This window comes from Amblyomma mixtum, chromosome 1 (genome assembly GCF_055824585.1).
Source record: "Amblyomma mixtum isolate Tamu chromosome 1, ASM5582458v1, whole genome shotgun sequence".
Taxonomy (NCBI): domain Eukaryota; kingdom Metazoa; phylum Arthropoda; class Arachnida; order Ixodida; family Ixodidae; genus Amblyomma; species Amblyomma mixtum.
In genome coordinates this window covers 141,131,218-141,143,927 of record NC_143012.1, presented here as the reverse complement: position 1 = coordinate 141,143,927, position 12,710 = coordinate 141,131,218, and the positions used below count along the sequence as shown (strand labels likewise).

General features: G+C 47.8%; 1 protein-coding gene across 1 annotated transcript in view; it reads right to left on the bottom strand.

Annotated features, from left to right (window-relative positions):
* Positions 1-323: 323 nt before the first annotated feature.
* LOC149367763 (uncharacterized) overlaps positions 324-12,710 on the bottom strand; it is a 105,233-nt gene continuing 92,846 nt past the window's right edge. The window contains exons 9-10 of the mRNA XM_089567410.1: positions 10,306-10,500; positions 324-566 (exon numbers count right to left, since the gene is read on the bottom strand). Coding sequence (XP_089423536.1) covers positions 324-566; positions 10,306-10,500 — 438 coding nt within the window. The remainder of the gene's footprint in view (positions 567-10,305; positions 10,501-12,710) is intronic.

Sequence of the window (12,710 nt, the reverse complement as noted above, 5' to 3'; positions counted from 1 at the left end):
TTGTAAAGCAAAAAATGCCCAAGAGATAGCCTTCTGGCGGAACTTAAGTATACCTTCAAATTTTTCATTATCTTCTTTTACAACTTTTTCTAGTATGGGCTATTGTCAGTACTTTAAAATGAGCAAAGTGTAGCCGCCAATTTCAATTTATTTGAGTGGGACACTGTCAGTAAGTAAAAGCGGTGAAATTTAGTAGCACACTGCTGCTGATTTTGGACAAAGAGAAATTCTTGTTTGCGGAGAGATCAGAACCCGTATTGTTCATCTGCAAGCATTCTCACCTCCCCCCGCCCTTTTCCTTTTGCGTGCCGACCCCGGATCTCTCAGTTCTTGACCTTCCGCCTGCACCTCCGGACAGGAGCGGCCCTCCTAATGGCAACGCCGTCGCGTGGCCTCACTTCCACCTCCTCGTCCAAGATGTCGCCGACCTTCAGATAGGAGCGGATGTGCTCCAGCACGTAATAGCCCAGTCTGTCGAGCTGACGCCTTTCCGCGGCGCCCTCTTCTGGGCCTTGGGGACGGTTGCACACAAGTTCCTCTTTCACGATGCCGGCCAGCTGCCAGAACTGCGCCCAAGCGAGAAACGCGCATGGCTATCAGGTGCACGACGTTTTTAGTGGTTGGGCGCACTACGCTGGAGTTAATGTACATAATCTGCGTCATCATCATTCGGACGACGACCATTGCAGGATATAGGCATGTCCCATATCTCTGCAGTAACCCTGTCCTGTGCCAGATGTAGGCATCTTACACCCGTTGAATTACAGGTCTGGCCGCGCCACCTTAGTCAGTTGATCCGCTGCCGCTGTGTACTGAGGACCGATGGTTAATTGGTGCATTCGTATAGGAGGTTGTGTCCAAGTATTGCACCATGGTGGCCAGACCTTGTTCTGGTGAGGGAGTGCCTTTTGGGCTCTGGTCACAAAGATCAGGCGGCGCCCCTGGACTGGTTATGCAATTCGGTCAGGAGGCGGATTTTTATTTTATCCGGCGAAGAATTGCGCGGCGCCCTGATCCGAACGCCGGTCCTCCTGCACGCGATGCGAATACTATACTTTTACGCCATAGAACTGCTAAGCAAGCTAGCTGTAGCAAATATATTTCCTAACTGTGCCCTGACAGAGAGGTAACGGAAAGATGCAAATGGGCGTCGAATATCGACTGAAATATTACTGCGAGTAATGCATTTCGTACATATTGAGCTAATCGAATTCGTACTTCTGGACACAGCCGTGTTCCTACTGTCGTGCAGCTGCAGCGTTTAATTTAGCGGGTTTCACGGAGTATCTTAGTGCGCAAGTTAAAGCGCATGTGCGCCGTATGAACCTTGAAACAAAAACTTATGGAGCGCCTAATTTAACCTTAGGAGAGTACAGCAGCAGTGTTAGAGAGTCCTTCAGCTTACTTTGCATTTCATTCCATCCCTTTTGAATTCGCTCTCGTTACCTCGCAGAACTGGTCGAGAGGGAGCTCCTCCGCGGCGCAGGGGTAGCGCCCTAGGCTCCCGACACCGGGTAGGAAGTTTGTATTTCACGTTTCGACGACTGAATTTCTTTAATACGCAAGTAATTTGCTATAATGTGAAAAAGCCTTTGGTAACTAATATTTGTAATGAGGACCGTTATAACATATTACTACCTCATAAACGCAAGAAAACCTACAAATACCATGTCTGACTTCACACCTGTGAGCTTCACACAAAAATAAGGCACCTGAAGCGCCCTGATAGTACCATTCTGAAGCGATAGCTTCACTCTGCTAGGCAAAGCCGGGTATCGCCGTGTGTGCGCAAGTGGGCATGACTCCGGCAGGTGGTCTCCAGAGAGCAATCTAGGAGGCAAGTGGGCCACCTTGGTCACGTGACTTGCGGCGTCATCACAAACTGCCCACCGCGGCAGGTGGCAGTTAAATTAATGACTGGTTGCTCGTGGAGATCAACCTAGGCCTCACAAGGCGCACCGCTGGGAGCTCCTGCCATCGAAGGAGGAGAGGCGCATCGCTTAACCGCTGCACTATACTGTGCCGTGAGTGGTACGAGGAGTACAAGGAATTCATGAATGTGAAGTGGAGAATGATATATTGCATATACGGGAATTAACCCACTGCGCTATCATGCCATGCCCTTAAGGCTGAGCTTAAGTGTCTCCTCCTTGTTTGATGTGTTCTGTAATTTTCTTTATCTTTAAGAGTTCGTATAAAATAAACTTCTCGGGCAACAAAATTAGTTGATAGTTTGCGCCGTGTGTGTGGTTGGGGTTTTTACTTTCGGTATTGTTCGCACCCATGAGTAGCGCATTAAGAAGTCAATCGTTATCGCAATTTATGCAACTCCTTTGAAACGCCCCAAGCTTTCCATGTGAATGGCGTCACTCACCGCGTAACACCTAGACGCCACCCCACTAGACAAATGACGTATGTGTGACTTATGACGTATGACTTTTTTGCTAATCCAAATTATCGTCACACCACAGGATCCCGTGCATTCTGCGCAGTTGGAACTTAGGTTAAATGTTTAGGGGAATCTCCCAAGTTGGAGTGGACTTCTAATAAGGGAGTAATTACTCACTGTCACGCACGTAAGCGAAGCCTTGCGACTACAAAGGAAATCTATACAGCTTCCACAGCTTCCCTTTCGTGTTGGATTCGTCTAGGACTTTTTCTTTAACTACGGAGTTTCTATGAAAGCCGTTCAACTTTCCTTTGTAGCCGTAAGGATGCGCTCAGGAATCGACGTCAAATGCAGCCGTTGTGAAGCCGAGCGTGGTGGCAGCTGCCGTCGCTGATTGGTGGGTCCAGAGTGTGATGTCACGCATTATGTGATCCGGTGCAAGCGTCAGTCGTCAACTGAGCTTGGATACGTACGGCGACGAGGCCATATATGCTATGGCTTTGACGCACTTAATGGAATTAAGTATCCCCCCTCCCCCACCCCCCTAAATTTTGACGAAACCAATGTAAGAATCCTAACACAAATGCCTAAAACTTTTCCGGGTGGTAAGAGAATGATCTATCCGAAGCCTTCGTTCACTTTTTCAGTCGAGCTAAACGAGACCTACTATCAGCAGAATGAAAAAAAAAATAATTCGGCAGAGTGACTTTGGCTGCTGTCTTAAAGTCTGAAGCTACGAGAGGTTTTGCTGTCGATAGTGCATGTAGGGGAACGCTCTCGGTTTTTCATGCCTATCAATGTTCTCGACATCAGTTGCTAAGCCGGCGAGTAGATGTATTTTAGGTTTTTTTTCAATCGTGAGAAATGTGTGGGGAGGGTAGCACAGTCTTTTTAGGCTAAGCACCTCGTTTGAGAAGCTGCCTCCGACCACGTCGCCGCAAGGTTGCGATGATACCATTTGCGAGCAGTAGCCAACTATACTGTGTTTGATGGCGATTTAGTAACAAATTAACAGGCCAGGAGAAATAAAGCCAGCTGAAAGGAGAATAACTAAAACCAAGGTGTGCCTCAAGCGACTGCAGTTCATCACTGTATGGCGTTTCAGAGGTATATTTTTAGCAGCTTCCGATTTCGCTCAATGTGTTAACATTACCCCGGGAATTCGTGAAGTCCAAAGGACAAACAAAGAGCAGGCTGCTCTCGCCCCATCTAAATAGTTTTATTACGAAAGCATTATTAGTCCAATTATTATAAAAGCCGTCGGCGCGTGCGTGTGTGAGTGCATGCGGCACATACTAGCAATTGTTACCGAATATGCCAGCGATAGCAAGAAAAATAGGCAGACGAAATCAAGCGGCCCTTTGACGCACACATGAGGCCGAGCACCACCCCTTCACGCAGTTCTATACATGTCGCTCTTCCACATACACTCGCCACTGCCCAACCTCCAGGTGGCGCCAGCTTTCCCGACATCCGCAGTGCGAAATTGCAAAGGAATCATTTGTCGTACAGCGCTCCGGGTAGTGTCATACTGACTGCTTCATTCCAAGGAATTTAAAAGTTGCCATAGTTAAAAAACTACAAAAAAGTGGTTCGCTAAAGGCTATTGACAATTATAGGCCTATTTGAATTCTACCTGCGATTGCGCAGATTCTCGAAAAGCACCTATTCCGAGTTATGTGCAGTTTTGTTCTCATGAATTATATCCCATCAGAGGCACAGCTTGGTTTCATTGAAGGTAAAGGAACGTTTTGTTTATTAGAAAGTTTTACTGATATCATTTACTCATAGTTCGATAATGATGTATTCGTAGGGTTATCCGTTTTCGGGTTTTATATTTTTTCAAATTCAGGGGGTAAAAATCGGGCGTTATTTTCTCGTCTTGATAATAGCGGAGAAATCGGGTTTTTCGTGGAAAAACTCCGAAACTCGGGTTTTATCGGGTTAAATTTGCAAACTAATAGTTGCATGCGCAACATCTCGGTTTCCATCCAAGACCTGTCTGGTCTCTGCAGGTACCTTAGCTGAGAGAACGTTCGCTCAACGTCACAGCTGCCATTAGCTAGGCACAAAAATGACAACGCTGCATTTGCTAGCTTTGGGTAACGCGCAGTTGCGTTGTTCCAATAGTCCATCACTTCAGCACCTTCATTTGTGGGGCTTGCTTCCAGCAAGTACTGGTTTAACTCCTCGCGAAGCGAGCCCACATCGTCCCTCACGGAAACAGAGGTCGGAAGTCATCAAACGACTGACTCAGCAGCCGCTTCTGGAACAGATCTAGTACGGCTTCCAGTTTCCATAATGTCAACTGGTTTTCTTCTTTGTCTGAGACGTTCCGTTTCAAAGTGCAGTCCCAATTTATAGAGATTTTGGCACAAAACTCTTCACAACAAGTTTTTCTAACATGGCACTGCTCATCTAATATGCCAATGCTCTTAGGTACCATAGACAAAGCACCTTTCGCCCGATCACTTTTACCGATCATCGTGGAAAGCTCGTTGACAGTCTGCTGTAGCTTGACGTTTACGAGGTGATCGAAGCATCGCATGAGGAGTTTTCCGCTTTCAAACGTTTTCTGGACATCTAAAAGAGGCTGGAGGCACAGCAATTCTGTGGGCACAATTGTTTCAGAAATCGGAAAAAATCGGGTTTTAGCCGATATTTTAGGAAGACGTTCGGGGTGCAAAAATCGGGTAAAATCGGGTTTTACCCGAAAACGAACAACCCTATGTATTCGCATGTGGTCTGTTTTTGAACTCCAGCGAAGCTTTCAGATGTGTCCGTCGTGAACTAAATGAACTTGATGTCATGGGTTTTAGGGGTCCGTTCTATGATCTGCTGAAATACTTTTGCTAATCGGGCCCAAGTTGACGAAATAGGCGGGCATCGAAGTACAGAGTCACTTTTGTCGGCGGGTGTTTCACAGAGCTCTAATTTATCACCTTTGCTTTTCAATTTAGTTATGAATGATATATCAAATGCTGTAGCAGAATGATCCCTTTTATAATACGCTGATCACAAGCTTTTGTTGTTTTGTTGTCAACAAATGTTTCGGTGGGCCATGGATGCTCCTAGAACGGATGTGGTGCATGTTATGGGATGGTTTTTAAACCATTCTATTTTAATTAATCAACAAGAAACTAAGCTCGTCTGTTTTCACAATCCCCTTGTTGAACCTGTGTTTTATATTTTTCACACTCTCTTAATTGTTGTTGCATTCCTATTAATTTCGCAAATAGTGTCAAATATCTGGGTATGCTTTTTGACAAAGATATGTCTTGGAACAGTCATCTTATCTTAGTATGTAACAAGCTTCATGCACCGATATTTATTACCTTTCCAGACTCGCAAACGTATTGCACACTCCCTCATTTATGGTATCCTCATATATGGAGTCTGCGTTTTATGACTGCTCAAAAACTCGGCGAATGAAATAAAATGCAATACTAAGTAACATCCTTCGATCCGTGGCATAAAACATGGACGGCTCACCTGACTGTAATTTATTTTAGTTTTTACAAGTGCCCTCTTTGATGCCCTCTTTTATCATGCAGTTATTCGTGCTCGCTTTTAGTAAAGTGAATATTTGGTTCCTTTCATTCCTGTTCGTTCTTTTCTACATCACCCTCGTTTTACGGTACCCCACTGCTACACTCATCATGGCCGCTTCAAACCTGATTATAACGCCGCCGCGGTGGCTCAGTGGCTATGGTGCTCGGCTGCTGGCCCGAAAAACGCGGGTTCGATCCCGGCCGCAGCGGCTGAATTTCTTTGGAGGTGAAATTGGAGGCCCGTGTACTGTGCGATGTCAGTGCACGTTAAAGAACCACAGGTGGTCGAAATTTCCGGAGCCCTCCACTACGGCGTCTCTCATAGCCTTAGTCGCTTTTTGACGTTAAACCCTATAAACCAACCAACCAACCAATCCTGATTATACACCCAAAATTTTTTATTCTCTGCCTGATTATATCTTTTCAATTTTTTCGCCATCTCAATTAAAGCATTTCTTAAAAACTCTTGTGCCGGTAACTTAAGCTGTTTCTTTGTTCGTGTTTTGTTATTAAGGTTACTTTTGTTTGCTTGTTTTGCCACGAATGTATTGCAGAATCTGTAATTCGCCGACAGCTGGGTGCTGCCCTAGAGGCCTTTACGGCTTGGGCAGACCTGTCTTAAATATGTAAAGATGTTTTTTGAAAAATAAAAGTGTTTATTATTATTATTACTGTTATTGTTATTATTATTATACAAAATCTTCTTGCATGTAGCTTGCATCTGCTAGTCAAGTTGGAGGTCAGCTTGCTACAGGGATTCGAGCCGACGACATAGGAACCTCGTACTTTATGCCTTTCCAGAGTTTCGTGTAAAAATTGTGATGCAACCTTTCGTCGTACGCCGTTTCAGATACTGTCATACGCGCTTGCTTTCGCATTCCCACACGCAATTAGTGTTCAACTGACTGCACGCTATTGCGATTTTCGCCACCTAGAGGGGACGGTTCAATCGGTACAATATGGCTACCCTGTGTAGCATCGTCTCGTGTCAGCATAGGTGGAATCGCTCTCTCACGGCAACGTAGCTCTTTTGTAGCGAAAGAGCTACCCTAGGCTAGCAGAAGCGCGTTTCGCGGTGCATGCCAAAGGCCACAACTGCGCATGCGCCGTTACCAAGGACACCAGTTGCTCTGGAGCCAAAAGTGTGCGCCGCGCGCCGGCGCTCCGCTGAGTTCCGATCACTTCGCTATGCGACTAACTGCGCATGCGGAGAGCCACGCCGCGTAGCTGGGATATAAGCCGGAAACGATGCGCTTGCTCCTCAGACGCGCACCATAGAAGAAGGAGAGCGGTCGTGCTCCTCACGGCAGCAGTACAGGCTGCGTGAAATTGAGTCTTCCGATCCAGAAGTCGTCGCATGGTACAAGGCCGGCCGACAGCGTGAAAAGAGGCGAGAAAGGCTAAGCGGGCGGCCGAGACGCTTGAAGAACGAGAGGAACGTCTCGCGAAGAGACGCCGCCAAGCGGCTGAACGACAACGACGGCGTGTCGCTACCGAAATGTCAGTAGACGAAACAGCTTTTGCTACGTATATTCTGGCCTAGCTGAGCTGAGCCGGTGCCAATTTTTTCGACGGTGGTGGCAGCCCTGCGTGATGCAAACGGTCTTGTTTGTCAGTGGCGTAAAAGAATAAACGAGAGACAAGAAAATAATTGCTGTCTGTCTTTCGAAAACAGCCACCGTGGAAGCGGAGCGGTAGACGGTGGACTCCTGCTTTGGAGTCAACTTAAAACCAATGTGTGCGTTGTATTGTGCTTCATGGCAGGCAACCACTTAAGGTCATCATCACGCGCCGAACGAAAAGTTCGTTTCCGCAAAATGATTTACCACCTGAAAATGTATTCGGAAGGTTTCATCATCATCATCATCAGCGTGACTACACCCACTGCAGGGCAAAGGCCTCTCCCTTGTCTCTCCAATAACCCTGTCCTTTGTCAGCTGCGGCCACTGTATCTGTATCACCGCAAACTTCTTAATCTCATCCGCCCACCTAACTTTCTGCCGTCCTCTGCTACGTTTGCCTTCACTTGGAATCCCCTCCGTTACCCTTATGGTCCAGCGGTTATCTTGTCTTCGCATTACATGCCCTGCCCAAGCCCATTTCTTCCTCTTGATTTCAACTAGGATATCATTAAGCCTCGTTTGTTCCCTCACCCACTCCGCCCTCTTCCGATCTGTTAACGTTACACCTATCATTTTTCTTTCCATAGCTCGCTGCGTTGTCCTTAACTTAAGCTGAACTCTCTTCATAAGCCTCCACGTTTCTGCCCCGTAGGTGAGTACCGGTAAGATACAGCTGTTGTATACTTTTCTCTTTAGGGATATTGCTACAGAAGGTTTAGTGCCTTCAAAACCATAAAAACAGATAAATTACAACTGCTTTATCTTCAATGATTAACCTAGGGTGTAACGGGGGGTGTTCATAAAATTGTGGGAAATCTTTTTCTTTTGTCTCTCTAGGTTTCTGCATGAAATTAAAATGTGGTTTGCGTTCACCACATATCTCCATAATTCACATGTGGGTTTACATTTGTCTGTAAAGCTAAATCCTGGTGTAAGATATGTGTGCCCACTGCGTATACGACCTAATATCGCTTCATACATTCTTTATATTGCATGCTTATTTTCCTGATTTCTTTGTTGCGAGCTAGTGCAGAGCTTATGTCTGCTATTTCAATGCCATCAATTACTAAACGGCTCGGGACCCAGCAAAAGTTTTCGTTATGATGTTGCGTTGCTAACCTTGTTATATTCTTTACCATATATCACAAACTTAGGGTTTGAATGCATTGCCGGAGTGTAATCCTCTTAGTAGGCTGAAAAAACCAGGTCAAATAATGTTCTTGATGCTTTCGTTGCATATTTCCGAACAGCCGCAAAGAGAACATGATATTCGGCTGTAAATATCACTGCACACTGCGCAACTTTCGATACACGCGTTTTAAACTCAGTGTAGCTGCAATATTGTTCTTTTAGTACGAGATTTTCAAACATCATGTGTTCTGTCGGCGTTTTTTTTGGTGAAAGGCGTAAGTAAACCTGAGACCACAGACATTGGGAGAACTACATAATGGGTGGTCGTGGCTCTGCGCAGTACCAGGTAATTTGTCCAATATGCCGAGGCTGCGGCACATCTCATCAAACCACGAAAGTGGTGGCCTCCTTGCTTCGATTATATTTGTGGATGTCATTCGAGGCGAACAAAAGTAATCATTGGATAATAAAGGCATTTTGCTCGTGGTGTTATGTTGAGAACGTAGGCAGAAACGAGTGCAGTTCGCATATTTTCTAGCAAAGGCTTATTTCCAATAAAGAAGTGAAAAATATAAGAATGAAACTGAATCGGAATGAAAGTATTCTATCACCTCCGCTCTCCGTGGATAAAAAAGTGAGGTGACACCATACATGCATGCCGTAATATGGCCTGCCACTATACAGCGTGACGACACTTTTAGAGCTTGAAATGTGCCCTTTAGTCATATGATCTCATGAATGTTTGTCGACAAATAGCGCCTTGTGTTCACATAGGCCCTTCGTTTCAGGGCAGAAAACCTTTTCTGGGATTATAGGCTCGCGCCCTCGTAACAAATGCACTCATTATATTGCACGCGTTCTACTAAGCCATCTGCTCCAATTTTCACCGTCTGTTTCTGGCACCACCAAACTCATGCAATGACACTTTGCTGCTTTTCAGTACCGTTATCGTGCAAGCATCTATTTAAGGCACTCTTAACGTAGATTTCAACAGCAAATCTCCGGCAGCAGTATGTGCAAGTGCCGGCGAACTACATAAACTACGGAGCAAACTACGTGCTACCGCGCTGCCGATCTTTCGTGTACTAGCTGGCGGCGCTACCGTAGTGTGGCGTTGATTTCGTGAAAATATCCCATACTTCGCAAGCTATTCGAAATCGAATGTCGAAAGCGGACGTCATTGCTCGCAAATCTCCAAACCTTTGGGTATAGTCGAAACAAAGCTGCAGACTGCAGCATCAAGGTGCTTACTTTTAGTTTTGCTTAAATTTATGGGGTTTGATGTGCAAAAACGAGTCAGACAATGAGGAACGCCGTAGTGCAGGACTCCAGATAATTTCAGCCACCTGCAGGAATCTTTAACGGTGATTTGCTTCATGGGGTTTAACGTCCCAAAGCGACTAAGGCTATGAGAGACGCCGTAGTGGAGGGCTCCGGAAATTTCGACCACCTGGGGTACTTTAACGTGCACTGACATCGCACAGTACACGGGCCTCTAAAATTTGGCCTCCATCTAAGTGCGACCGCCGGAGCACGATGTATACACACCGAATGTGACCGACGCGACCTCTCTGTCGAGGGTCCGCAAGATCGGCATTCTGCACGGGCTTACCTCGTTCTGGAGCCGCCTGGTCCCCTCTCGGATGCTCAGCGCGGCATCTGCCTCGCTGAGGGACCCAATGCGCTGGACAGCCGTGGAGAGGCGCGGATGCCACGAGACCACCTCGAAGGCCACCGCAGCGCGCTTCATAGAAGAGCCGAGGACGAAAGCAGCCGCGCACTCGAAGAGTGCGTAGTTGCGCCGAACCTGCGAGGGTACAAAGGCGATGGCACTCATTCCCACACGCACGATTTGATAGACAATCGGTGCAGGCGAAGTGCCGGCTATGCCCAAAAGCGGAGGATGATCACTGTTGTGTTGTGTTGTGTTTAGTGGCACATAAGCATCAAAGACTGATGCTCACTTGGTCAGAGATGCAAAGCGGTGGAAACAGCGTCCCCACGGCGTAGCACCGCGTAGGCGCCAATTCATGTGACTGCCTGTCGGCGAGCGGGAACGGTAACCGGAAGGCGTATTGCCAAACCATACCCGGTAGGCGCACTCGAGCAAACGACGCCCAGAAGCGCGATAATGTTTCGTGACGTCACTTATTTCGAAAGCAAAAATGGCTGCTTTATGTGCGGCTGCGGTATTTTCACGCAGTTGCAGACATGTGATCCGAAGGGTCTATGCAAGCCACGGAAATGGCTCGTTTTGTCCTGGGTACTTGCCTCTGAATGCGCAAAGTGCTTCGACTCCAAGCGATATGCGCCGCTGGAGGAAGCATGCTCGCCCCTCGGGTCGGGTCTTCAAACTGACGCGAGACCTACGCAGTGGCGATGCCATGGAGCGCTTATATGTAGCAGTTTGTGGTTATTGCAAGCGTTCCTAATTCCTGCGAGGATCATCGCGCACAGCGGCGAGTAGGAGCTGCTCAGGATGAATTTCCTGTGCGCGCAAGAGCTGCATAGCACAGTTACAAGTGTCCGCTGTTGCGACCCGGGTAGCATGGCCGCACCGGTGATGGGACGAGGAGGACGGGAAACTGGGTTAAGAGGAAGGCAATGCAAACTTTATACAGTTATTTACATTATTTACAAAGAGCGACTGAGAATGGCTCTCAGTAGAAGGGAACTTCGTCAACCGGAGTCGACGGGAGCTAGCAGGCTTCTCTCGGCCGCACTCACAGCCGAGTTAAATAGGGTTCGGATTCCCCAGATCCCTGGCTGGGGAATAAAGTTCGAAGAGCACTGTCCAATCGGATGGACCGATGTGAACGCTGGTGTTACCACCCACGGCAGGGGCGGTGCTGGCTGTTCCGCTCTCTCGCAGCTCGGTCGATGGGAAGGGGTAGATGCTGACTAATCCAACACGGCTGGAAATGAATCTCCCGCAGACTACCAGCAGGTGAACAAACGTGCTTCCCCGCCGGATGTCCAGAACACGAGACCTCGGTCGAGGACACAGCCGTCTTCAATTAACAGCCAGCTTGACTGTGCGTAGCACCCTTCCGTCTTTCGGCGACCCGAGGGTATACATTCGGCCTAACTGGCGCCGCCGCGTCGCCGCCGCTTCCGCTGCGGTTGGCGGCTGTCTATGGCCCCGTAAGCCCCCTTCGCATCTTCGGCCTTCGCCGCTGCTGCCGTGGTCACCTCCGCTCAAGGAAGACCGCTGCCCTAATCCACTTAGGCTAGGAGGGGGGGCATCACAAGCACTAAACGTGTCTGCCGCCTTCGCTGCTGCTCGTTGCTGCCTGCTCGGGGCCCCGTGGCCAGAAGTACGATCATGACACCGCGTAGTGAAAGTGATTGCGATCGAAGCGCATTCTTTTCCGTCAAGGCAGCGAAATGTGCTCCTGAGAAAACCCACTACGCACGCCGTATTTTCCGAACGCTGAAATTAATTTGGCTTTCCGCTCTAGTTGCATTTGTTGCAGTGACCGCGACCGAAGCGAGCCCACGACGTTGTTTTCGCAACGTATCCAGCGCCGATCTTGATCAGGATTCGTGTAACTACTATACTTAAAAACTGGCGTGTGTGCGACGTTACCCGATCTTTGCTTCACCGCTGTCGGACCTGTTTTCAGCCGCGACAAAAGCAGCATCGCCGTCTCTGTGCGGCTTGGGGCTCCATACAGCACATTTTGTGATGATGGGTGCTTGGGTCACGACTGGCCGGCGCCAGTGTGTAACAAGCAAAAATGTCGGTGTGCAGTGCAGATGTCTCTTCCGGAGCGTCGTCATTTTTTTTCTTACTTCCTGCGGGCTATGCAGAGCTATGTATGCAATAAGTATTTGCGTGAAGAACTGGTGACTAAAAGCAACTTCCTCTGCATGATGATGGGCTGAGCCAGATTAGTAGTTTTCGGTTTAGGTAGTGACAACATGGGACCGCCAGATTAGGAACTTGCAGTATAAACAAGTATCGCCGCAATTAAACCGCGCCTGCTTCACAGTCTACAAATCCCTAATACGTAC